We start from the raw sequence: 26,155 nt of genomic DNA on the forward strand, positions 1-26,155 counted from the left end.
CTTGCTTTCTTCTGTGGAACACAAAAGTAGATCTTTTTAAAAAGTCTCAGTGTTTTTTGGGTTTTTTTTTTGTATTACCATGAAAGTCCTTTGTTGTTTTTTTGTACCCCATTAATTTTCATTGTATTGACAAAAACAGTTTAAACGTTCTATAAAATATATTTTGTGTTCCACTGAAATAAATAAAAAAAATCATTTGATGATTTATAGAATGATTTGAAACAATATGATTAATTATGGTAAGAGTGACAGCTCACTTTTTCTCAGCAACACTTATATAATATAAAAATACTGTAAGACATTAACTTCTGAGAAATCTATTGTAATGACTTCCTGTAAAAGTGATTCTTTACATGTAAATGTCTATGGCTAAAGGCACCTTGAGTGGCAGTTACTCAAGAAGTTCCCATGCTTTTCCATTGACTAATTATTATGCAGCCGTATCAGCAAAATGGAGAGAAGGAGAGGGCAAAGATTAAGGTTAGGGAATAGGGATGAAGATATTTACTGCAGGCATCGGTACTAAAACAGAGAAACCTGTTGCTGATGATGTGAACTATTACAATTGGTTGACCACATTTGTCAATAAAATTGCAACACTGTTGGTGTTTTTAAAGTTAGCTGTAACAGTCCACCTGCTGCCTCATGCATAGCAGATCTGACAGGAAATGGCCTCAAAATGAGCAATACCTGACAATCTGCTAGCCTGCCTCACTCGATGTGTGTACCGCAAGTACACAAAAATAAACAGGCAACACAGCTGCCTAAGCTTCAGTCCTACACAGTTTTGAGACATACACTGCATTCATAATTATTCACTATTGTTCACACAGCAGTGATCACACATTGAATGTGTCATTGATTTGCCCTTTTCACCTTTGAAAGGGAAGTAGGAGGAGTATTTCTGAACAAATGTGTTCCTGTAATACACACATATTTTCAGTAGGGCTGAAACTGTAATAAAAAGACTGTGCTGTACACATAATCTGTGAATTATCGTTATATAGAGAGAACTAACTTTATATCTCACTTTACAAGTCACTTGCATTAACTAAGATTAATAAATGCTTTAGAAGTATTTTTCATTGTTAGATCATGTAGTTATCAAATGTTAACAATACCTATTATCACAAATGTTCTTACTTGATTGGTGACCTAGTAATAGTATCTTTGTGTTAAATTTGTCAATTTTTTTTAAATATATATTTCCAGCATTAAATTAGATATTAAATCCCAGATTTTCAATGTATATTCAAACTTTGGACCCCACTGTATTTTTAATTGTATGTTGGTTGAAAATACACTTTAAAATGATCGATTAGGGTACATTTACTTGACAATGATGACCTAAAAACGTAAATGTTTTTTTGTGCATTTTTCACAAACAGACGGCGATGTTGTCAAAACGCTCCCCATTCACAAGGATCCACGAAAATGTCTAAAAACGCTGTATTATGCATGTCAGGCCAGTAGTCAGTGATGTCACTTTGATGTCACTACGCGCCTGCATGGACTGAACACATGACGTCATCCTTTTCACAAATTTGCGGGGGTTTTTTCTAAGTTTACATGAAAACAGTATAGTTTTTAAAAACTTTTAAAGCCGTTTTCAAAAGTTTGCATTTTCAGGCCCCCAAAAAGCCAGTGTCGTGTAAATGAACGTCCAAAACACATACTTTTTTTTCAGTTTTTAGTTAAAAAACGTGTTGTGTAAATGGTCCCTTAGCCAAATTGGCAATGTATTTTAGACAAATACAGAATCTGTATCATAATACCACACCACAGTAACAGCTGGTTTATGTTTTCATCAAGGTTAGTGTATTTTCAGCTTTTCTGGATGTGTGCACTTTCAAAAGGACTAAAGTATTTCCGATTTATCATAAAAAAACCTAAATATTTTATTTCTTTTGGAAGCTAACGCTCAAACTGAGCAAAAGTTGGAAAATACTTGTTTTTACACACACACACAGAGCATTCTGTCCTTCACAGAGGGAGCGAGAAGCCTGTAATCATTGCTATTCTAGAACAGTCTAATATAGACATACATGGCTTTCTTAAAACAACTTACAGTAAAACGAGCACTTGATCAGATACTTTGCACCCAAACTTCATACAATACAATTAAAACATTCAGAGCTATTCGAAGTCACACACTACAGACTCATCAGGTCATGACATGATTTAGACTTGAGTTTGAAGGCTGCTTGCTTGTTCTTCTTAGCAACCAATCTGTTAATGAAACGCTTTGCTTTCTCTGGGAGACTCTCCCGACGCTTTTGAAGAGAACAGCGCCTGGTGAGGGTCTCCAAGCTGTCTCGTCGTAGACGGAGCTGGCGGATGATGCCCTCAAACAGCGGCCAGACGTTGTGTTGCATTGCTGCTGACGTCTCAATGAACTTACAGTCAAAGACAGCAGCAGACGCACGACCCTCTGAAAAATAAGAGTGGAAATCAAGTATAAAATAAAAATTCTCAGTGATGTAAGCTAAAACAAATAGTAGCTTTAACAATCCCATGAGAGGATTCAGATTAAGAAGATTAAATAGGCTGGTTTTAATGCTACTGAAGTAACTTTATTTAAGATAAGGAGTAGAGCCACATTTAAGAGTTTTACTATATATTATTTACCACTAATGGACACTTCTCGGCAGCGGACCAGGTCACATTTATTTCCGACCAGGATGATTGGAGTGCGGTCAGCCTCACGTTCCCGCCGGAGCTGAATACGAAGTTCTGATGCGTGAAGGAAGCTTGAACGATCTGTTATGGCATAAACGATAATGAAAGCATCTCCTGTCTGCAAACATCGCTCCTGCGTCCAGCTGCCCTCATCCTGACGGACACAAAAAGTAGAATGTCTCAGAACCTCTCATCACTTATAAGTAGGCTATATTAATATAAATTGCTGACAAACTAAAAGTGTTACCTGTGAATCCCACATGTCGAGTAGGGTAACGGTGGCCCTCTCACCGTCTACTGGAATTGTCTGCTCGAATACTTCACCTAACAACATTAAAAAGGACAACGAGTTGAAACAAGCTAAGGTTGTGAATACTGACCATGGCAAAAATGTAGAAAATTATAATCTGACCTACTTTAAGAAAGTATATGAATTATATCTTATATTGAGAATAAACATATCTTTATTTGAAGTTTTGTCTTGCGACTTTGTAATTACTAATTCCTCAGACACTTGCATCTGAAAATATGACCCTTTAATGTTTCTTAAATGTTTAATTGTACAATTATGAAGTAAAAATTTTAATTTATGAACTTTATAAATAACCGCTATAGGCTTAAAAAGATAGTTCACCCAAAAATGAAAACTCTGTCATCATTTACTCATCATAACGTTCCAAAACCTGTATGAATTTCTTTGTTCTGCTGAACACAAATGAAGATATTTTGAAGAGAGTTTAAGGGCCCCATTAACTTCCACTTTTTTCTCCATAATATGGAAGTCAATGTGGCCCATCAACTGTTTGGTTACTGACATTCATCAAAATATCTTTTGTGTTCAGCAGAAGAAAGACAGTCATACAGCTTTGGAACAACTTGAGGGTGAGTAAATGATGACAGACTTTTCATTTTTGTTTGAACTGTCCCTTTAAGAAAGTAAGTGGAAAGGTATAAACTATGGAATAGTCTCATATCAGAACTTTCCCAACTTTATCCATTTTTAAGTCTAGGCTACTCTTAAGACTCATTTATTTTCTTTGGCGTTTAATATCTTGACTTGTTGTTTTATGATTACTTTCATGCATTATACCTAGGCTATTTCACATCTTGTCTTTTATTATTTGTAAATCTGTTTTCTGTTGTTTTTTTTTTTTTACTATTTCTTTTGTAGGCTAGCCTACTTCTACGGCACTTTGGTCAACTTCGGTGAAATTGTGCTTTATAAATAAACATTGTAGCTATTGCAGTGCCACATTGTGATTTTTTATTTTTTTGCGATTGACTAGAATATCGCTGTGAACAGTTGGAGTATAAAAGAAAAGTCAAGTTAATTGCCAACATACCTCCATACAACTCGCATTCGCTGCCCATGCTGTCAGACGCCCCAGCGAATATACTGGCGAGCGCGGACTTCCCGACACCGCTGTCTCCAAGCAGGACAACAGTGAAGGGTGCAACCGAAGGTGGAGTCGCAGACTCGTTCGAGAGAGCGGAGTCTGAAGAGGCGGACGAGCAGGAACTGGACCGGGACATACCGATGTCGGGGCGCGCGAAAGCATCACTCAGCAGCTGCTCACCGTCCGTCCCGCAGATGCTCCACCGGTGCAGGTGATGCTGAACGCGAATGCTGTGGCGCCGCATGTTCGCCAGCAGGGTCATGTGTGCAATTCGGCGACAAACACTCGGTTGGTTAAACGACGGTTGTCTCTTTGAGTGTGACTGAAGCAAAGAATTAACGGACTAAATCGGAGATGCAAAATTGTGCTCCAATAATAGATTCAGTCCCATCCAGCAGAAACCTGCTCAGCAAGATGATCTAATTGCTCTTGGCTTCGTTGTCTTCAATTAAGCGCACCTGAATGAGGATTGGTGGTTTTTTTTGCCCTGGTAATCCTGTCCGTCTAGCTATATTTTGCGCAGTAATGTGCTTTGAGCTCTCAGTGCAGTTCATGGTTATATTAAGGTCTCTGTGAGGATTTCCGTGACGTCACTTCTCCCTCCCAGTGAGCTTCAGCGGGTCTTTCCTTATACCGCCTGATGGGTGTAAAATGCAGTTTCATCTCTAGAATCATGTCTCGCTTCGAAACGTGGGAATTTAGGAAAATGTATGTTTTGTCCAAAGTGTAAACTTAAGATATTAACTATTTACATAATTTGATAATATTGGCAACTGATTTACCGATTAAGTTTTTAGCGATATTCTGAGATTAATCACAATCATTCTATTCTATTAACAGCCATGGTTTTAAAATAAATAAAAACAGATTTTAAGTGTTTTATGTCTCATCTTTAATACATTATTAATTTCCACTTTCCATTATTATAACATTACCCTTAATACATTCTCACACAGTCTTTAGGCTATGAAAATACATGCCTTTATATTTCAGGAAGGCATGAAAGAGGATGATCATGGTTGACATCAAAAGTTTGAAAACCGTTATCATCTATATTTTTTAAAAGTAATAATTCTTTCTGGGAAGGGTGTAATTTACAGCTCATGCACATGCAGTAGATCTATAATAGATTATGAACTTGCATGTCTGAAGTGCTGCATACAAAAAGCAACTAAACAAAACTGACTGCGGGTGGCATTGCCAAAGTCAGAGACATTATGCAACCTTGATTAGTATGTTGGTTAGCACAGTAAACCAGTTAAGGCCAGGTTAAAGCAGGACACACCTATCAGAGCAGTATATCCTACGGGCAATTAATCGTATTAAGTACAGACACAGACAAACAAAATAAAAGACATTCTCAGTCAGTATAGTTGTTAAATCTATGGTACAGCATATTCTTAATATACTACATATTTTATATAAAGATCTGATAGACTTGTACTGAATTGCAGAATGCAAATCACAATCTGAACTCTGTAACAAATCATATCTCGTGGTCATTTTATTTCTGTCCTGACTTCCATACAAACACCAATCAACAAGAGACCATTACTGAACCAAACCAAGACCGACAGGTTCCATCATTATTTTCAATACTATTCGGCATGCAAACAAAACAAGGGGTCAGACAGTGTACATCACCAGATGCTCTTGCTCTCTATTTCTATTACTATTACGTATGCACAAACGTGCACATACTGAGATGCAGATTACATTCACTCTGCTGCTCAAAGGGCCACACATGACAGATTATAATGAGTTATTAATGTAATTGCTGGATTATGAGGAGTTTCTATATTCAGGATTTATATAGACAAAAGGGATTGGATGGATAAGAGAAATCGCAGTAGAGTGCTGGATTATTTCCTTCATTCATTCACTTCTCAAAGAGTAGATCAGAAATAGGTCATTAGAGATCAGAGATGGCCAGAGATGTAAAAATGGTGCTTTACAGATAATATGTATGACTGATGCACCACAAACATCAAACTAAAAGCATAATGGTGCTTTCTGGTGTGATAACTGTGAAAGCTTATCAGTCTGGAACAACGCAAGCATGGGTTAGTGCAACTTGTGTGTGTTAAGGGCTGCTATGGTCATGTCAATGAAGACTGAGACCTGAGCTGAACGTTGATTCCAGTGCAATAATTGCAGTAACTGGGCCACGCGTCATGAAAGAAGGGATGGAAAGGGATGAGTTAATTTAGGCTTGGAGAGCAAACACCACAAAGAAACAGATTAGACAGGGTGTCAAATGTCAAGTACCTTAAAGCATCCAAGTTGAGATGTTCACCTGGATGATCAACTTCGACCTTTTTGCATAATTCTATATAAAACATTTTTTAAGTTTACCAAGATTTTCGAAGGATCATGTTGCACTGAAGACTGGAGGAATGGCAGCTGAAAATTTAAAATATCTACAATTTTTTACAAAATAGAAAATGGTTTGTAATAATATTCTAAATATGTAAAAATCGAGGGGTGTAGACTTTTTGAATTGGATGATCGGGGTAAATTGCACTTATTTTGTCTTCGGGGAAACGTAAATATCTCAGCTTCTAAAGGGCATCTTTAAACGAAAAAAGAAAATTTACAACTTTAAATTTGCATCTTGAGCATCAAGTGAATATTTTCAGCTTCACCTAATAACTCAGGACAAACAAAGGAAGGGACTCTAATTTTAATGTTTCTTGTTTTGAAGGCAAGCTAGGCGATTTGTTCCAGAAACATTTTTATTATGCTGGTTGAAAGTCTCTTTACATCCTGATAGCAATCACTAAGTTAAGCGGTCTAAATGTATATCATCTGTGGAAGTCGTAGGACCATAAAATGTTCGTCCTATCATTGCATTCGGTCCGGTACAATGTCCTACCCATAGACAGTAAAAGAAATGGACAGAGCGACCCCATTGATTTCAACGGAGAAGACTTGAAGCCCGATTATTGCACTTCCTGTCTGATGTCTGAGCGACTGCGCAGGCTCAAACTGAGCGTGACGACAGTCTGGCAGTTGAAAATCTTCTAGTAGCTGTGCCAAGATAAATCTGAATCACCTAATTCCTCAAAAACGTTGTTGAAATATTTTGTCCCATTGCTTTTATAGACTCTCTATTTATGGGCTTCTACCTTGACTTTGTGCCTCCATGTCCCCCCGATTGCCTCATAGACAGTTAAAGATTGCCTGCGAGCTTCTCCTCCTGTCTATACGGTAATGTCTCTATTGTGCGACAGAAAGTCCCGTGGTTATGACCCAATCTTTAGCCTATTTTTAAAAAAACGGCTTCTACGGGGCTATAACGTAAGATACAAAGTAATGGAACATTTTATACATTGTCGTGTTTCTTTAGAAATTAATAATGGACAAATGAAGTCTTTGGACGCCTCAGATGTAAAGTTATTCGCTGTCAAAGTGACGCCAAAATGAATGGGAGTCAATGGGATGCTAACAGCAGGTGATGGTCTGCTACAATGGCGGCTCCCGCGAGGCTTTAACTTCCGGCTGATGGATTAGCCCCTAGGTCCTACCTGCCTGCCAACCTATGTATTTTCATACCTCTGCGCACCCTGCTCACGCAGACATCACACGTCATCAGAGCGCTTCATGCGATGCAGTTAAGCCGTGGTCACAATAGATTCATTCAAGCATGCAAAATTTCTTCGGACACAGCAACGGTCGTACTATGACATCACGCTCTGCAGCATCTTTTTATAAACATGAATTCAACATATAACAAATCCATTCAAAATGTTAAAAATATAGAATCTACTCGACTTTAATGCAAAAATATTGTTCTATTAATTCAACCAATAGCTCACGCCGTGACGAATTTATGCGTTTCAATGGCAACACTATCAACACCTAAATGAATCTGCAACAGTCAGGTGATACAGGTCAGTGCGCTCTATATTCATTCATGTTATGTGCTTTGAGACCTGAGGTAGTTTAACGCCGTCTCTCGTCTTGTGACGCTTTGCAAACTCTGCTGTGTGCGTTTACGTGTTTGGAAGGAGGCGTGGCTTTGAAGACGCTCTGAAGGGAAGGTGGGATCTCATGCTTTCAAAGCTAGCTTTTGCTATTGCTAGCCTCTCCAAAAATTGCCTACCATACCTTTTAAGGTCGGTTTGTAGTTTTTTGTTATTCATAATTACATGTACGCTCTTGCATTAATATGAATTGCAGAAGCCTTTTCCCTAGCATAAGTAAAAAGCTTTGTTACGTACAGTATGCACCGGAAATGCACCATTACATCCTCATCAACCTAACTGATCTGAGCACACGTCTTTACTTTGTCCGGTGACGGTTGAGTCCTTCCCTGTGGGACGATAGTGCAGGAACGATCTGCACAACTGACAGTACTTACAGTAAAGGCTTGGCTGAGGAACATACACTGTACACACGTCCCTACAGACCCAATTAACATTGTATTGTTACTCTGGTAACAGTTGCTGGGATCTCATCATCACAGCCTGGACAGTGTCAGGATCTCAAGAGGCTGCTTATACACAAGTGTCTGACTAACACGCCATCTTCAACAGTCATACTCTCCAACAAAGATATAGACGCACGCACACAGAAAGACTACATCTGACTCACGCGTTATATCACAGCAGAATGATTTATCACAGCCCCATTTAAACCCTGAAACATTGTCAATAAACAACACAAGCAAACGTGCACCCAGGTTAGTTTGGTTAATGAGTCACGGAGACTAGCTCATCTCCTGCTGGTGACTGTTGTGCCTCACTGCTTTCGTGATTGCTCTGTCATTTCTGATTTCTGTAGTCATTGTTTCTGTTACTAATGGTGACAATGGACGGATTTAGCTAGAAGCTGCATTAAATGAACCATCTGTGCAACCAATGTAATCCAGCACAGCATCATGTTCAAAGGTTCTCCTATTGAGAAGGAACAAGCCTTGTTTTGGAAACATTTAGTATAAACCATCCACATTGTAAAAACTATGGTGATAAAGGGGAAAATAATGTAATAAACTAGAGGATATAGGTGGAAACTGGAATGTTCTGTCAGGATTATACTGGACACAGGACTTGTGTCCAGTATAATCCTAAACTTTCAAAAAAAAACTTGTGAAAAAAAAAGCATGCTTAAGCTGTTTTAACTGAAAAGCAGGCACTGACATATCTTAAAATATGTCAGTGCCATTGTTTTGTCTCAAGATGCACACCAGTAATGTTTTTTTTCTAAGGCATGTTTATAAAAGCTACTTAAATGTCCTTATTATTAAACTAAGGCCTAATCCTGTCTTAATCTAAGCCCTGTCTGTGAAACCAGAACCTAATGTGACAATATATTTGTCTGACAGATGCCCTGGTGCCATTTCTGATTGATATTAATCTATCAGCAGGTTTCCTAAATGGGCACAAACACACTTGCTTGTGCAGACAACCGAAAAATAAGAACAATGTTAAAAGATTTATTAAAAAGGAAAAAATTTATTGTTCAAACATACAGGAGTATTTACACAGCGTGAGGGCAGTGGGTTTGTATTAAATTGTCTTTGTCTTTGGGAAGAGGAAGAGTTTAGACTGTTTGGGATTTAGAAGTGGTGCTTTGAAAGGCATATGTGATGTGGTTACGGGCATGATTTAGGTAAATATCATTATATGATTGAACAGCTCCAGAAAAATGCCTCCATTGCATGAGCTCAGACATGCTAACTCGTTGCGGTAATGACACTGTGCTGTCGGCATGGCGACCCAGCTGACATGCCCTTCCGGTCTCCTCGTTTATCTCCTTCACAAAACCTGGCACAAATATATGCAAATTAATTAAATATATATACATATATATTATATATAAATACACACACACACACACAGAATGTCAAGACAATCTGCTGAAGTTCAAACTGAGCATCAGAATGGGGAAGAAAAGTGATTTAAGTGACTTTGAACATGGCATGGTTGTTGGTGCCAGAGGGGCTGCCTGAGTATTTCAGAAACTGCTGATCTACTAGGATTTTCACGCACAACCATCTCTAGGGTTTACCGAGAATGGTCTGAAAAAGAGGGAGTGAAAATATCCAGTGAGCGGCAGTTCTGTGGGCAAAAATGCTTTGTTGATGCCAGAGGTCAGAGGAGAATGGCCAGGCTGGTTCGAGCTGATAGAAAGGCAACATAAACTCAAATAACCACGCATTACAACCGAGGTCTGCAGAAGAGCATCTGTGAACGCACAACACATCTAGCCTTGAAGCATGTGGGCTACAGCAGCAGAAGACACACCAGTGCCACTCCTGTCAGCTAAGAACAGATAACTGAGGCTATTCACACAGGCTCACCAAAATTGGACAAAAGAAGATTGGAAGGTTGGAAAATTGGACAGTATACCTATCTTCTGATGGCTACTTCCAGCAGGATAACGTGCCCTGTCACAAAGCTCAAATCATCTTAAACTGGTTTCTTGAACATGACAATGAATTCACCATACTCGAATGGCCTCCAGACATCAATCCAATAGCGGTGCAGGTATGACGTCAGAACCCGGAAGTCTAATTCATCGCTGGTTCCTTCGAGATTTTCCAGGGGTTTTTCCATTTATGAGCAAAATAAAGCCTGTGGTAAACATAACTTGATGCAACTTTGTTATTTTGTTCTACAACGTACACTGCACACACTCACACCCCAAGCTGTCTTATCTAGTAACTTATTAAAAACGTACGTTTTCAAAAATGAACCACAGGCTTTATTTTACACATAAATTAAAAAATTACCATTATGAAACCCCATTGGAAAATCTTGAAGGAACCAGCAGCACCTAATTCTTCCGGGCTCTGATGTCATACCTGCACCAATCTATAGAGCACCTTTGGGATGTGGTAGAACAGAAGATTTTGGATCATGGATGTGCAGCCGAAAATATGCAGCAACTGCGTGATGCTATCATGTCAATAAGGGCCAAAATCTCTGATGAATGTTTCCAGCACATTGTTCAATCTCTGCCACGAATAATTAAGGCAGTTCTGAGGGCAAAAGGGGGTCCAAACTGGTACTAGCAAGGTGTACCCAATAAAGTGGCCTGTGAGTGTAAATTAATGGCATAATGTATATAGATAGATTCAAAACTGAATTTCAGCAGCAATACAAATTTTTTGTGGTAACTGTTATACCTTTTTTTCAGGATACTTTGATAAATAGAAAGTTATTTGAAAAATGTCTTTACTGTCACTTTTGAGCAAAATGCTCAACAAAATGACCCCAAACCTTTGAATGGTATTGTGTATGTATATGTAAAGGCTTTGAACTATCTATTTTTGGGGCTTTTTCAGAAAATATTGATATATGTGACTGATCGCGCATTAATTAGTATATCAGAATTAATTATAAAAAAATTTAATTGATTGAGAGCCCTAATGGGGAATCATCTAGTTCCTACTTTATTTAATTATGTCTAATTTAATTTACTTGATTTGTTTGCATTTATTTACCTGCTGTTTTTCCATCTCCAGTGCACTGGCAGTCCAGTAGGTCATGTGTGAGGCAGGTTGTATTAGGGTCAAAACTGAAAAGGTCTCGTAGCTCCTCAGAAGAAAAGCTAATATGATCCGCTTTTTTGGTCAGGTCCACCACTGTCCCAGAAAGCCCCTGTTTACTCACCTGCCTCTGATAGATCTTCTCTTCTATGGAACCTACAAGAGACACGTGCTTGTGCTTTAAGGTCCTGATTTACTGCAGGCCAAAATCATGTGCAAAGTACCCATAATCAAATACAATCATTTTTTTGTGTGTGTTATGATTGATGAAAGCCTGTGAGATGTTTCAGGTGAAATACTTCTTGATATTGCACAGTCATAACAAACAGCTTAATTTATCAATCAACAGACTCGATACTGAGATGATACTAAAATTTTCTGGGAAATGTACAAATGTTTTGGTTACCTGTTGTTAGAAATCTGTAGATGTGAACCGTTTTCTTCTGTCCATCACGCCACACACGTGCCATGGCCTGACAGTTGAATATAATAATTAGATGATTGAGTCTTACAAAATGAGAGTTATCACTCAAAGCTCACAGAAAGCATTTGTCATGGCAGTAAAACAAAATAATTGTGACACGCATTCACACATAAATACTTGAGAGACAATGTAATGATTTACAAAATAGGCTGAAAGGATTTTTTTTGTATTCACTGCCACCTTGTGGTCTTTATTAAAGGTGCAACTAAGACAAGCATGTGGATGTACAACAAAAGTTTCTAACTGCTCTCAAAACAATGAATTGCATTATATCTGATTTTGTGCAATACTGTATTATATATAGTGATTTATTGTTGCATGGCTAAGTGTAATGTGGAAGTCCACTGACCTGTATATCATTGGCAGGGTTCCAGTCCATATCATATAAAACAAGATGAGAGGCACCTATGAGGTTTAGCCCCACTCCTCCAGCCTTGGAGCTGAGTAGCATCAGGAAGTTGGGTGAGTGCGGGCTGTTGAAGGAATCAACAATTCGTTGTCTCTGGGCAACAGGTGTCTGGCCATCGAGCCGACACCATTTATAGCCTATTTGATCACAGACATCCTGCAGCAAGTCAAGAGTCTGTGTGTAGTTGGACACCAAAACAGCCCTGAGTAGAGAAAGACAGCGAGACAAAAATGCACATGAGTCTCACACGACACACGTCAATATAATGGGCACTTTTTTTGGACTCAGTCACAACAAAGACCGCACGTTTTGGTGGTCAAACTGGGTTTTCTTACATAATATATTATAAAAGAACAAATTATAATATTTGTAAATAATCATTGTTTTGATTTCCTTTTATGTTTTTTATAAAGTGCTTAAGCACTCAAAACTATAATATAATATATTTGTTTAGATCTACTTTCATGTTTTTTAATTTGTAAAGTGCTTGAGCACTCAAAATACATTATACATTTCATGGTTATCGTATTCAATTCCATCTTTTCCACACATTTTTTTCTGACTATATTGTATGTTCTTGAGTGTATATTGCTACTGTGACATGGAAATTTCCCTATGGAGATTAAAAAGTATTTTCTTATCTTCAAAACTGTTAAATAAAGTAAACTTAGTAACCTGATTGAATTGCAAGTCACTTTTGTTAATGTAACCTTAAATTGTTGGTGCCAAAATATATTTTTTACAAAGCCACTGATATGACTGATATGAAGTGTTCATGTTGAGTGTAAACATAAACATCAGATTTGTTGTTTTAGTCATTTCTTGATATGAAAACCTAGGAGTAAATCTTTAAAAACAAATTATGTCTAATGAACTCTATGTGGTACCTGTCTGTTCGATTGACATGCTGTATCGCCGACAGCAGGTCTGTTAACACTAGAAGTTTCCCTGAGTCTGCAGTGCTGAAGGCACCAGTGGAATATCCCTCAGGAAAGAGTTCCATAATTCCATCCTCCTTCATATCATCTGATTTTGCCTGAAGCAAATACCACAAAACATCATTAAAAAGCAGCAATATTTAGATAAAGAACATGACAGAGAAAAATACCAGCACCTATTGTACCTGTAGAGTGTTGTAGAGCAGCCCGGGGTGGTTGCAGAGTTTCTTGAGGGCGTTGATGCATGCGAGGTGTGGGCTGTGTGTGTAAGTGTGTTTGCTGGCACCAGAGAGGCAGGCTCTAATGGGCCGTGTGGCCAGAAGGACTCCATACAGACGCAGCTGGAGCTCAGTGGGTTTGCAGAATACGGTCCACTCAATCCGTTCGGATAAATACTGATTAATGATCTCCTGAGTGCGCCGTAACGTAAACACACCTGTTAGACGAAAGAGCTCAGCGGCACGTTCCTCTCCAATACATCGCTCTTCCTAAAACACAGTTCAATGCACAACATACCACACCAGCTGATGAATACAGACACACAGTTGTGGGTACAAGGAGATTTGCTCAAGAATGTTGAAGAGACTTTTTTATCTATTAGTATCAGACAGTCAGTATTGGATATTTAATTGTAAATGCTCATTTTCTTTATTTTTACATTTACATTATCACCTTGTAACACGTTAAAGTAAATCTTTAAAAATACTAACCATTTAACCAACACTGTTAAATGTAATATTTAGCAAATATTCCAAACAAATATCAATTTTCATACTGTATTGTTGTGATGCCTAAATTCCAAATCTTTTTTTTTTTTTTTTTTACTGAAATTTCGTCAGCCGAAAGTTATTGGCCGAAAACAGCATTTTCAGTTTTGGGCCGAAAGAGAAAAAAGGCTGAAAATATATGCTGCCCCGCCCCTTCAAATTCAGTGCTCAGGTTAGTCTGAACAGGTGTTGTGCCGAATTTTGCCTGCCTGCTAAATTATTTCCCCCCTTGTTGAAGTTGCTAACTGATTGTCTAATACTAAACCCACCTCTAATCCTAACCCCTCCCCCACAACTAATCCTAGGGGGGTAATAATTTGGCAGGGGTAAGAATTCGGCACAACACCGGCCCTCAGTGTGCTCTGCTCAATAGCTGCGTTTCCACTGTTTCCACAATACCTTGGTCCAAAGCGGGCCAGCTCGGGCTTGAGGAGAGGTTACGAACAAAGGCGGATGATTGCAGATGATAACATCAGCATTAAAGACTTTTAAAATCATTTTAGCTCAAAACTCACTTTCAGACAGCAATGAGTGTTTGCAATAACTTCTGTTTGTGATCCAATGTGGATTCTGATCACCATATAAGGCAGAAATATTTATATGCGATGCAAAAGATTATGCAAACTACATTACTATAGTAAACATGGTAAATACGACAGCTTGAAGAAATCAGACAATTCATATAGGCACGATTATCACAATCATGTATTTATTTTATCTGTCAGTCAGAAATGTTCCACTCCGTGAGTACGCTCTCTGCTCAGTCGCTCACGGCCCAAGCGAACATCCTGCACATGCTCTGATGATAATAGTTTGGTAGGCCTATGCATTATTTGGATAATTGTTCAAAAAATAAAATAGTTAAATGAATCTGATTCTGCTGCATAAAATGAATGAAGAATAGTATATTTATATTTAATATTTTAATTTATTTTTTGTCCTATTTTGGTGTTACTTAAAATAAAAGTGTGGTTATTTCATTTTATTGGCTTGTATTTTCTAAATTCAGATTCAATTCAATTACTGAATTTAATTAAAAAGTCTAATATTAATACAATCATACTTTAACAAATAATGTAAAATAAGAAATTAGTAATTATTTAAAAAAGTCATTTTCGGTTTCGGTTTGCGGGCAAGTGCATCCAGAATTTTCGATTTGCATCCCTAATAGTACCTGTCAAAAGTTTGCAAAAATTAAAACATTTTTATGTTTTGGGAAGAAGTCTCATATGCTCATCTCAAGGCAAAAAATACAGTAGTATTGTGAAATATTATTACAATTTAAAATAATTATTTTCTGTTTTAATAAATGTATTCCTGTGATGAAAACATGAATTTTCCAGCATCATTACTCTAGTCTTCAGTGTCACATGATCCTTAAGAAGTAATTCTAATATAATTTCTAAAAGGATCTAATTCTAATGATTTGGAGCTCAGGTAATATTTCTTTTTCTAATTCTTATTATCAATGTTGAAAACAGTTGTGCTGCCTTATATTTATGTGGAAATGGTGATACTTTTTTCAGGATTCTTTGATGAAGAAGTTCAATGAACAGCATTTACCACAAATGCACTGAAGTTACTATATATATATATATCATACATAACATGAAAAAAATATCTTTTAACCTCGGTGCAGGTGGGCTGGCGAGATCTGAGAATGGGCTCTTCATAAATCTTCCTGTAGGCCGCAGATGTTCCCAGAATTCCTGGATTTACAAACTCTACGATGGAATAAAACTCCTGCAGGTCATTCTGCACTGGAGTTCCTGTTAAATGAATAATTATAGTTGTTTTGAACAATTACAAATGTTATACTACTACACTAATAAAAGTGTGTTTGTTTTAAATAGAAAACCTGTTAATATAAGACGGCGGTCACATGAGAGCGCTGTGAGTGCGCTGGCCGTTTTGATGTTGCTGTTTTTAAGGCGATGACCCTCGTCACAGATGAGCACTCCAAAATCCAGCTCTTTCAATCGGTCCACAGAGCGCAGCAACATCTCATAACTGATCACCATGACGGAGCAAAGAGGAGAAGAGGTAAAGTCCTCCACGCGGTGATCCTACAGAGACAACATACACTGTTAATCCTCTTATAGTCATCCGTCTAAATGACACAAACAGCCACACATACACACCTGGTCCACAGTGTAAACACTAATCCTCTCCCTGCCCAGCCACTTATTGAACTCAGCAGCCCAGTTCTTGACCAAACTTCCTGGACAAACCACAAGTGCCCTCTTCAGTACAGGCCGCCCACCGTAGGGGCCTTGTCTCAGTAGTGTCCACAGAACACAAACACACTGCAGTGTCTTCCCCAGTCCCATCTCATCTGCCAGAATAGCCCCACAGCGGCCAGCAAGTCTGCAACACACAAACATACATGTGCAAAAAAGTGCATATGTAAGAACACTGCAACAACAGATAAACTCTTATTTACCTCATTCCCATTAAGCATTCATAAAGGAAGACCACGCCCTCTCTCTGATGTGGCCGAAGATGGTTGGTCAAGTGGGGGTCGATGACCACATCCACCAGTGGAGAACCAGATTTATTATACAGCCACTGGTGATCAGTTGTCGGTCGTGGCATTACCAGGGCGCCTATAGGGACAAAGCAGGACAAATATGGATATTTTTTAAAAGACCACCAAGACTTTAGATTAAAACGTAATAGTAAAAATTGAATAAAAGGCTTAAGCCTAGCTATTTTAACTGAAAGCAACTTGCACTGACTTATCTTAAAATATGTCAGTGCCATTGTTTTGTCTCAAGATGCACATCAGTAATGTTTTTTTCTAAGGCATGTTTATAAAAGCTACTTAAATGTCCTAATTGAACTAAGGCCTAATCCTGGCTTAATCTAAGCCCTGTCTATGAAACCAGGCCATAATCTTCAAGGGCAAATATATATGCTAAGTAATGTAACTGGAAGTTTTAAACATTTTTAATCACATTTTTGTCTTCGTTAATTTTTTTTTTTAAATGGACTTGCAGAGTGACAATAGTTTTTTTAAAATATTAATATTCAATTCATCAATAAGGGCATAAAAGAATAATTGACATGAATAATTGTAAAACAGATAAATGCTGTTTTAGTTGAGCATTTGCTGTACCTGGTGTGTTAGGGTTATGTCTGGGTTTACAGATCGGCTTGTCAGGTTCAGAATCTGTAAGTGCACCTCCCTTGAGTGCTGGTTTGGTAAAGGATTTGGACACTGGGTGATATACAGGAGCCTTCAAGACCGTTTCTGCAGAAGTCTCAACAACAGCATCTTGGAAACAACGGCCTTTGGCGTAGTCCTCATTGGATATGATCCCCATGACCTCGATTTGTTTCCCTCCCACCATAAGAGTCTGACCCTCACACAAGCTCTCCAGCTCTGATGCCTTGTAGCCTGAACCTAACAGAAAAACACTGATTCAAAACACACATCTATACAGGCTAAATAATTATTATCATGATATGACCAATATCCAATAAATGGCCAATAGTATTTTTTTTTTTTTTTTTTTACAATTTTGTTTAAATAAAAAATAAATAAAACACTTAAATCAATCGTTTTAATGCTTTAAATGTGAATTTAGGTATCACAAAATTATAATGCACAATGAGACAAATGGATATTAAGAGATTTCCTAAAAAAAATTACATTTAAGTGTTGTTAAATTAGTATTTTAAAAAAAACTTTAAAGCATTAGATGACAAAAAAAGAGTGGAAATGAGCATAACATGCACAAATATACAATATCAACAGATACAGGGAAAAAAACCTCCAATATTGACCAATTAACAATATTTTGTGCATCCCTAAATTAAAATATGCGTTTATGTAAAAAATCAAATCCAAAAGTACTGCTAGAATGTGCTGTGATAGGCTAACCTCGTCCAATGTCCCGCCCCTCCATGTCTTTGAGGATAACAGTCCGCCCACGGGCAACTAGCACAGCATCGCCTTCCCAGCGCTTATGCTTCCTTGATGACGCCTTACACCACATTACACTATAGTAGCGTGCTTTAAAATAAACAAATAAAGGATCAGCAATAAAACCACAACATAGAAATAGCCTATATCATAGACAATGTTCTATTGATTATAAAGACTCAATAAATAAGAAATGTGCTTTTATACAGGCAGCCAGGCATATACAGAACTGCTGATATTGTGCTTTTGTCTTGTCAGACTACATAATTACAGGTCAGGTGAGAAACAGTGCCATAAAAATAATTTACATGTTCATTTGCAAGAATTTCACATCAGCATGAAATCAAAATTGACAATTCTTATTTTTTTAATGTAATATTACAGGTTTATTATACATATCTCTGTCGCACATCTTTTTCTTAAAATTCATGTGCCCTCGTTATCTACAAAAACATTAACTTTCTCTACCCCTCACAATAACATCTCTTCTCTGATGATGTGCGCATCTTTCCATTTTAAATAATTGCATTATACTGTAAATAAACACCCAAATGAAGTCCACACAAACACCTCGACTGAGAAGATTCTCATTCATAGCTATTGCTATGCCCAAAGGAAAGATAAAAGGACAGGCTTAAACAGAGATTAAAGCAATTATGAATTTATTAGCGAATACATACAAAATAAATATGTATTTTCTTCTTCAATCTGGGCATTCACACATTACAACAAATATCAGAAACAATCCCTGTACAAATGTCGATTGAATATAAAAACTGTACAAACAAGAAATAACTACACAAATCAAGTCTGCTCATTTCGACGAAGTTCCCTTTGTGATACACTTTCCGATCCGACACCGTACGTGTCACACCAATGGCAATCCTTGGCGTAGTCTGGCCGCCCTCAATTTCTCCACTTTGACCCTTGACCGGAGAAGGTCCTCCTCCAACTGTTGCTTTCTCTTAAGACCCTCCCTCTTCTCCTCTAGATATAGTCCAAGCTTTCTGTGATTAGCCAGTAGAAGCTCATGCTCCTCTCTCATCATTTGCAAAGCTTCTGCCTCAAAAATTGGATTTTTGAACGCCGCCCTCCCCCTAAGATACGCGCTCCTCCTGATGCCGAGGGCCGACGGTGAGGGCGGCAGGTGTACGGAGGAGGGGCACGGAGAGAGAGAGGCCGCGTACACGTGGGAGGCTAAATCCTCCTCGTCTTCCTCCTCTTCCACTACTTCACTGTCCCTCTCGTCCTGTCCGTGGTGGGCCTGACTGCTCGGGGTGGCGATGGTGACAGGTGAACCGTGGGATGTAATCAAGTGGATATCAGCAGGCGGTTTCACATCCTCCGTCTCCACCCTCACAACTGAAACATGCGGATAGTCCGACAACGCTGGGAGGGACAGGCTGCTGCCCGGCTGCTCTACTGGAGAATTCCTCTTGAACTGAAGCCTAGCACAGACACATACACATGATTCATAAAAAAAATCCTAAAATTTAATTTTGAACATGATTTATAAAAATGTGCTGACAAGAGCTTTGACGGATTTCGGGAAAAATTCTCAGTTTTAAACCAATAACATATCAATCATCTGATTCAGCTAGCGGATTCAAAAGAATCAGATCATGTTCATCCACAGCTCTCAGCTGGATTGGACCTGTGGTCTCAAAAGAAAGAAAGACCTGTTGTTTTGTAAAGCCTAAGATATAGAGGAGACGTGGAGATGCCATTGCAAAGTAACTCCTCTGCACACTGTGGCAAACCTGGCATTAAAGCAGCATCGGAAATACGGTTAATGACATCCAAATCCCCTCAGTACTGCAGCTTACCTCTGGCACAGGACAGAGTGAAAAGACAACGAGTGTGTGACTGCAGTGTGTGCTTTGATCCGTTAAGACAAAATAAAACTAGCAAAGAAGCTGTTTACATGTCTCAAAATGAGTCTAACAATATTGCTAAACTCTAATTGGCTGAGAGTGACAATTAACAGCAGCCAAAGTAAAAACCTGGGGAAAATGTATGTGAAGATATCCAAAGAAGCTGTAATCAACATTTAATAGCCAAATTCATCTTCTCAGAGAAGCCAATTAGAATCCTATAGGTAGGCTATCTTGAGAGTATGCTTTTATGCATTTACTTGCACAAACTTGTTATTGGTTTAAATTTTCTATTGGGTGATGATAATGTTTTTGAAATGTAGATGCACCTGATAATGTGCGAGTTTCATTTTTGTGTGTGCATGTGTGTATCTGTATGCTCAATCTTACCTGTGGAGTGCGCTCGGCTCTTTGTCCCCTACGTGAAACAGCTGTGGTATCATTTCCATGATGCGCTTGGTGGGCTCCGAGATGCGGCCCCGGTACTCGGGCTGGGCGTGGCTTCGATGCAGAACTTCCTGCTTGGCACTTTCTTTAAGGCGCTTATAGAGGGTCCGAAGACCCTGTGCCGTTCTGGGGGGTCTCTCGCCTCCTAAACTATTATAGCGTTCTGCTATGCTGTCCCAGCACCGGTTTTTATCCACAATCACGGCATGTTTGTTGGTGTGCTCCTCCAGAATGCGTATGTGAGGCTGAACCAGCCGCAGAAGATCCAGTTTCTCAGATAGGGTGAAGTTGGAGGAGCGGGCTTTGCCGACCATGCTGTTTGTCATGAATAAGGTAGACATCCTGCTTTTAGGCTGGTCTCAATGCTCTAGGTTTGATCTCCTTCTCCTCTTTTTCCTGTGCTGTGTGTGTCTGTCTTTCTCTACTCACTTGTGTGAGCAGACTGCTGTACTGCTCGTCTCAGTTAAACAACACACACATGCACAAACTGGCTGGTAAGAAAAAGAATCAGGCTTAACTAGGCCAGCCTCGATTAGGCCCACGCCTACCCGGGGAGGGCTTTGCTGGAATTCCTTTTAGCTTAAGCTGACGCAGGTTCAGTAAAGCTGCTTAAGCCTGGCCTGACCTACATAACACACCCGACTACATTAGACTAGAAACACAGCGGGGCTCTCTTATGCCGCTGAAAACAGCGACATGCGTTTCATTATTAGAGGGAAACGACTGAAGGCGGGTTTTAGAGCGTGTATACTTTAACCGCGTCAAGTCCGTGTTTTGACAGCATAGAGCCAGTCCGCGCGACTGCAGAAACGGCAAAGAGAAACACTAAACTGCCGCCTAATGAGCTCGCGCATTATGTGCAGACTGTTTGTGTGAGATAGAACTGCTTTTAAGACACCAGTTGCTATATTTCCCAAGCTGACACACAAATGTACTACAGCTTATACAGTATGCAGGAAAGCTCTGCCTTAATCTGTGCGCGGCACGATTACTATCACACGCACACTGCGACTGTCAATCAAGCGGATCGTGTGCACGGATTGGTTAGTTTCACTCAAAGCCTAAGTTAAAGGAGGGGAATAGAGAAGCCGTGCTGTACTAGTTTTGGTTTAAGCTTTAAAAAGTGACCAAGTGCATTTCCTCTTTCTGAATCGGAGTTTTATAGTTTTCGACTACTATGATTCTAGCAACTTGTGGGACATTCTAAAATATCAACGTGATAAGGTTCGCAAGAACATACGAAACAGACGCATATAAAGCATTTGCTATCATTACGATCACCCATGCAACGCTTAAGAACGCTCATCAAAATATTTTTTGTCTATTTAATCTATTTTTAAAAAGAGTTTTGTTCTTGGAGTCCAAGTTTAAAGTTTAAGTAATGCATTACACGTTGTTAGTTATATTACCAAACGAAAAAGCCTTTTATTAAACCCTAACTAGACTGAAAAATCTGTTTGACATTTATTGAACAATAGATATTTATTCATAATAGATATTTAATCCTTTCAATCTCTTTCTCTATCTCTCTCTCTCACACACAATATATGAATGTGACAGTGCTGTATCTTACCAGCAGTTGTGTAGTTTGCAAGATTGTTTGGCTGTATTGAGGAGCTGTCTTTATCTGCTGATTGTTCAGGTTCAAGACACTCAGGTGAAGACCCGAGGCTGTTTTCCTTACATTCCCCCTGAGGAACAGCACTCAGGACCCTGGCCAAAGCCTTACTGCCCAATGGAGCATTAGACACAGCTGGAGAATCTTTACTACTCAAACACCTCTGGACCTGCAGGGAGAAATAACTTTTAAAACAAACGGCAAAGGAAAACAAACCCTAACAATGATAAACCAAAATGCACCTTTTCAATCACAATGTTATACATAACTGCACAATTGCACTACACAATTAACCTGAATTGACTGTATGAATAGCAGCACATTAAGATATTATTATCAGTCACATATAAATTCTGTACATAATCAGAAACATTGCATAAAAATAGTCATCATGACCATTTTTTAATCATTCTCTTGTTTTGACTTATTCATTCAACCTTATTTAGCAGCACATTTCCCAAAGCAGGTGTGGGTGGTGGTGACGGTAGTGATGGTTCTGGTTGGGGACCCGATAAAGGTGGTCCATCATTCCTCGCTGGCCCCGGTGCCATAAACCTGGGTTTCTTAGTAGCATTGCCACAGATCTGACTCGGAGCTCCAGATCTACGCATTCTATCAATGAAGACATGCATACCACTTTAGCTAAAGCACCACACAGTAATAAAACCATGAAACCTCAAAGGTCAGATTAAAGGGATGGTTTACTTTCTTCAGTAATTTAATCATAATTCTTTAAGTACTTTTGAGGAAGAAATATTTTGGAAAAAAAGAAAAAGAAATGCAGTTTATACTGCATTCACTACCCCAGAAGTTTGTTCTCAATGATTATTAGATCATTTCAGATTTTAACTGTTTTAGCAGAGATAACACCAAAAATTATTTAAATTAAAAAACCCTCTGGGGTTCTTCGGACCAAATGGACCCGAAGAATTTAAATTAAAAAATGTGTAAAATCATAGCTTCATCGGAATGGTCCGAAATTTGGTGACTTTGTTGGTACTTGGTATATGAACACCCAAAAAAATTGGGGACAGGATTTGAATAGTCTAAGTGGTTGTAAAAAAAATGGTCACACTCAGGGTCTTCGGGTCCAAATGGACCCGCCATAGGAAATGAATGGGAAATTGACAAAAATGTGAAAATACAGAGTTGTTTTGTGCGTACAATCAACAAATCAGCCACGATCCAGAAAAAAAGCACACAACAGTGAAGGGGTGAATCTATAAAACATCAAGAGTGCAAAACAGACACACACACACACACACACACTTTTATACACAAACACACTAATAAATTCAGATTACATAAATATGTTTTGAATTTTTAAAAATCACAGCTTCATCGGAATGTTACGAAACTAGGTGACTTTTATAAATATTGATGTCATGATCCAAGCATGCTAAGTGGTCGTCACACTTCTGCTCTTTGGTCAAAAATGACCCCCATAGGAAATGAATGGGAAATTGTCAGAGTTTTTTTTTTTTGCATACAATCTACAAATCAGCCAGGATGCAGAAAAAAGGACTCAACAGTGAAGGGGTGAATCTCTAAAACATCAAGAGTGCAAAACAGACACACACACATACACACACACACACACACACTGTATTATATATTTATAATAATCTGTATTATAAAGTAAAACTGGCACTTCAAATTACCATTTAAACCAAACAAACAAACAAAAAACAAGACAAAAATAGTCTTTGAGAATCTGTTATTATATTTTAAAATCAACAACCTGAAAAAAATTGTCAAAGATGTGCAAAACTCACAAGAATTCTGAACCCTTTCTACAGAGAGCTGTAAATCCACTAGTGGTAAAAATGTGCTATTGCGTGATAAAAATGCTCAGTGTGTCCAGCAGATGGCATCCATCTCATTTCAAAAATTGTTTACATGAGGCCTAGGCTTGACTCTAAAATGAAATACAGCTTTAAAAAAAATATATAAAAAAATACATATTTATAAAAAAATTATATTATATTCAATGGAAAAAAATGGGTCATAATTATTGCATAAATATTAATTATAAATCATAACATTTTCTCAAAACACCAAAAAATAAAAGAATTTTTTTTATAAAAAACAAGTAAAAAAAAATATATATGATTTTCTTTTAATAAATATGAATCAAACCCTTCCGGACCATTTGGTCCCGAAGACCCTGAGTGTGACCCTGAAATGAAGGACCCCAGAGGGTTAATTGATTCATTGTGCGTTTACACAGACATTTTCAGGGTGGCATAAATGCAATCCAATAACTATAGATGAAATAAAACAAAAACAAAAAAAGTGTTAACATTTCATCCTTTCTTTTTTATAAAACACCACTGCAGCTAATCTCATAATGTGTATCTTTATCTTTGTTGTCATAAACAACCAGTCAGTCTACACTATTTAAGTCTTGTGTACCTTAAATATAACATACAGTAACGGTTCATAATTCATTCATACAGTCCGACGTGAGGAAAGTAAATAAATCGCAGTTCAGCGTTTTTGATTCACTAAAAATAACAGGTGTTGTGCTGAAATCGGTGAACTAGCGAAAACTGTGTCCAGGGGGCGCTGTTCAGCAATTACAGACATTACATTAGATATTACAAGCAGACATTACATTAGTGCAGAGAGTTAAAGCGGGATGATCAACGTCAGAGCCAAGCAAGCAGTGCTGTAAAAAATGTTTCATGTCTTAGAGAAACACGTACATTAGACAAGCTAGATATTGTCATGACACTTGTCTGCTAATATGTTACTACTATGCGGGGTTTCGTTATGAGTAGATGTTTTACAGTAGCGCTTGTTGTTTTGTATAACCTATTCTGATTGTCTGATACATAGGCTTATCTTTATTCTTATTTCTATTTACTGTAATTACCCAATAATGTTGCAGTTCTTATAGTTTGTTCCTTACAAATGTATTTTACTCTGAGATATATGATACAGTAGGCTATAGGGTCACTGAATCTGACAAATCAAAATTCATAGCTATGGAAATATGTTACCCCTCTTTAATTCATAACAACTGACTATAATGTTTAAAGTGACTCATGTGATGTGTCAGCTCCTCTTCTTTCTATTTTTATCATTTAGACAAAAGTTGTCTGACATGTACCTACCATTAATTCCTTTTCAAAAAGCTATAAGAACTAAAAATTAAGCTTATTTTTATATAAGCTTTTGTTATTCATATCAGAATCTGCACTTCATAAAAAATATAAAATTAGGGATACTAGGTAATCAGTGAAGGTGCTTTGTGGCATCAAAAGAAAAAGCAGAACTGAAATGAAAACATACGGGCCGGTTTCACAGACAGGAATTAGATTAAAACAAGATTAGGCCTTAGTTCAATTAGGGCATTTAAGTATCTTTAATAAACATGCCCTAGAAAAAAACATTCCTAGTGTGCATCTTGAGACAAAACAATGGAACTGACATATTTTAACACAGAACTGTGTTGGGATTGAGAAGGAGTTCCTTTACCAAGCATGCATTTAACCTTTTAACTTTAAAATTCTTAGTGAGGTAATTCCATATAAACTCAACCAGAGGTCCCCAGCTACAAATTTAGATTTAAAAAAAAATCTGGTGAAAGAAATACATAAATGAAGAAGAAAGACAAAATACAATTTTCGCGAACATTTGCTGAACAGCGACCCCTGGACACAGTTTTATGCACAACACCTGGTCACAAGAGTCATTCGTTCAAGAATCAGGCTACGCTGGTCGGGCTGTATTATAATCTAAAATGAACCGTTTTAGAAGGGAAAGAAGGTCATCATAGAGGTTTGGGATGACATAAATGTAATAAACAATGACAAAATTGAATGAATGACATAATTTGGTGAACTACCCCTCAGGATATAAGGTTAGCGAGGAGTATCTGTTGCTGTCGTTAGCGAAACCAAGTAAACAGCGTCGTGTGCCTCAAACCTCCAATAACTTGTCATATGTACTTCGATTTAGTATACTAATAGTAGACAGATAGTACAGTCAACGCTTACCTATCGTGTTTCTTCCTCGTCTGTCAACTGTCAACAACTTTTCTTATTTTCAAAAATTCCCTCGAAAACCATCAAGCTCGAAACGAGTCTTCCGCGGAAGTGACGTATCTTTACC

The 26,155-nt window shown here is 38.1% G+C and overlaps 3 protein-coding genes across 3 annotated transcripts; all 3 read right to left on the minus strand.

The window, feature by feature from the left end:
* Positions 1 to 1,866: 1,866 nt before the first annotated feature.
* gem (GTP binding protein overexpressed in skeletal muscle) lies at positions 1,867 to 4,770 on the minus strand. The gene is made up of 4 exons (XM_056267794.1): positions 4,023 to 4,770; positions 2,927 to 3,003; positions 2,629 to 2,833; positions 1,867 to 2,431 (listed from the first exon to the last, which is right to left on the minus strand). The coding sequence occupies exons 1-4, from the start codon at positions 4,336 to 4,338 to the stop codon at positions 2,154 to 2,156; spliced, it is 876 nt and encodes a 291-aa protein (XP_056123769.1). The 5' UTR covers positions 4,339 to 4,770; the 3' UTR covers positions 1,867 to 2,153.
* A 4,727-nt stretch (positions 4,771 to 9,497) lies between these two features.
* Positions 9,498 to 26,151, minus strand: rad54b (RAD54 homolog B). Its single transcript, XM_056267806.1, has 15 exons — positions 26,041 to 26,151; positions 22,474 to 22,648; positions 21,992 to 22,205; positions 18,056 to 18,187; positions 17,288 to 17,575; positions 16,613 to 16,775; positions 16,311 to 16,536; positions 16,028 to 16,235; positions 15,799 to 15,938; positions 13,588 to 13,890; positions 13,352 to 13,500; positions 12,405 to 12,666; positions 11,978 to 12,044; positions 11,527 to 11,727; positions 9,498 to 9,844 (listed from the first exon to the last, which is right to left on the minus strand). Exons 2-15 carry the CDS (start codon positions 22,645 to 22,647, stop codon positions 9,621 to 9,623), a joined length of 2,751 nt encoding a protein of 916 aa, XP_056123781.1. The 5' UTR covers position 22,648; positions 26,041 to 26,151; the 3' UTR covers positions 9,498 to 9,620.
* Positions 18,929 to 21,555, minus strand: LOC130101937 (fibrinogen silencer-binding protein). The gene is made up of 2 exons (XM_056267807.1): positions 20,362 to 21,555; positions 18,929 to 19,545 (listed from the first exon to the last, which is right to left on the minus strand). The coding sequence occupies exons 1-2, from the start codon at positions 20,757 to 20,759 to the stop codon at positions 18,966 to 18,968; spliced, it is 978 nt and encodes a 325-aa protein (XP_056123782.1). The 5' UTR covers positions 20,760 to 21,555; the 3' UTR covers positions 18,929 to 18,965.
* Positions 26,152 to 26,155: the final 4 nt, after the last annotated feature.

The sequence above is a fragment of the Rhinichthys klamathensis genome, unplaced genomic scaffold (assembly GCF_029890125.1).
Source record: "Rhinichthys klamathensis goyatoka isolate OS25496 unplaced genomic scaffold, OSU_Roscu_1.1 h1tg000262l_1, whole genome shotgun sequence".
Lineage (NCBI taxonomy): Eukaryota > Metazoa > Chordata > Actinopteri > Cypriniformes > Leuciscidae > Rhinichthys > Rhinichthys klamathensis.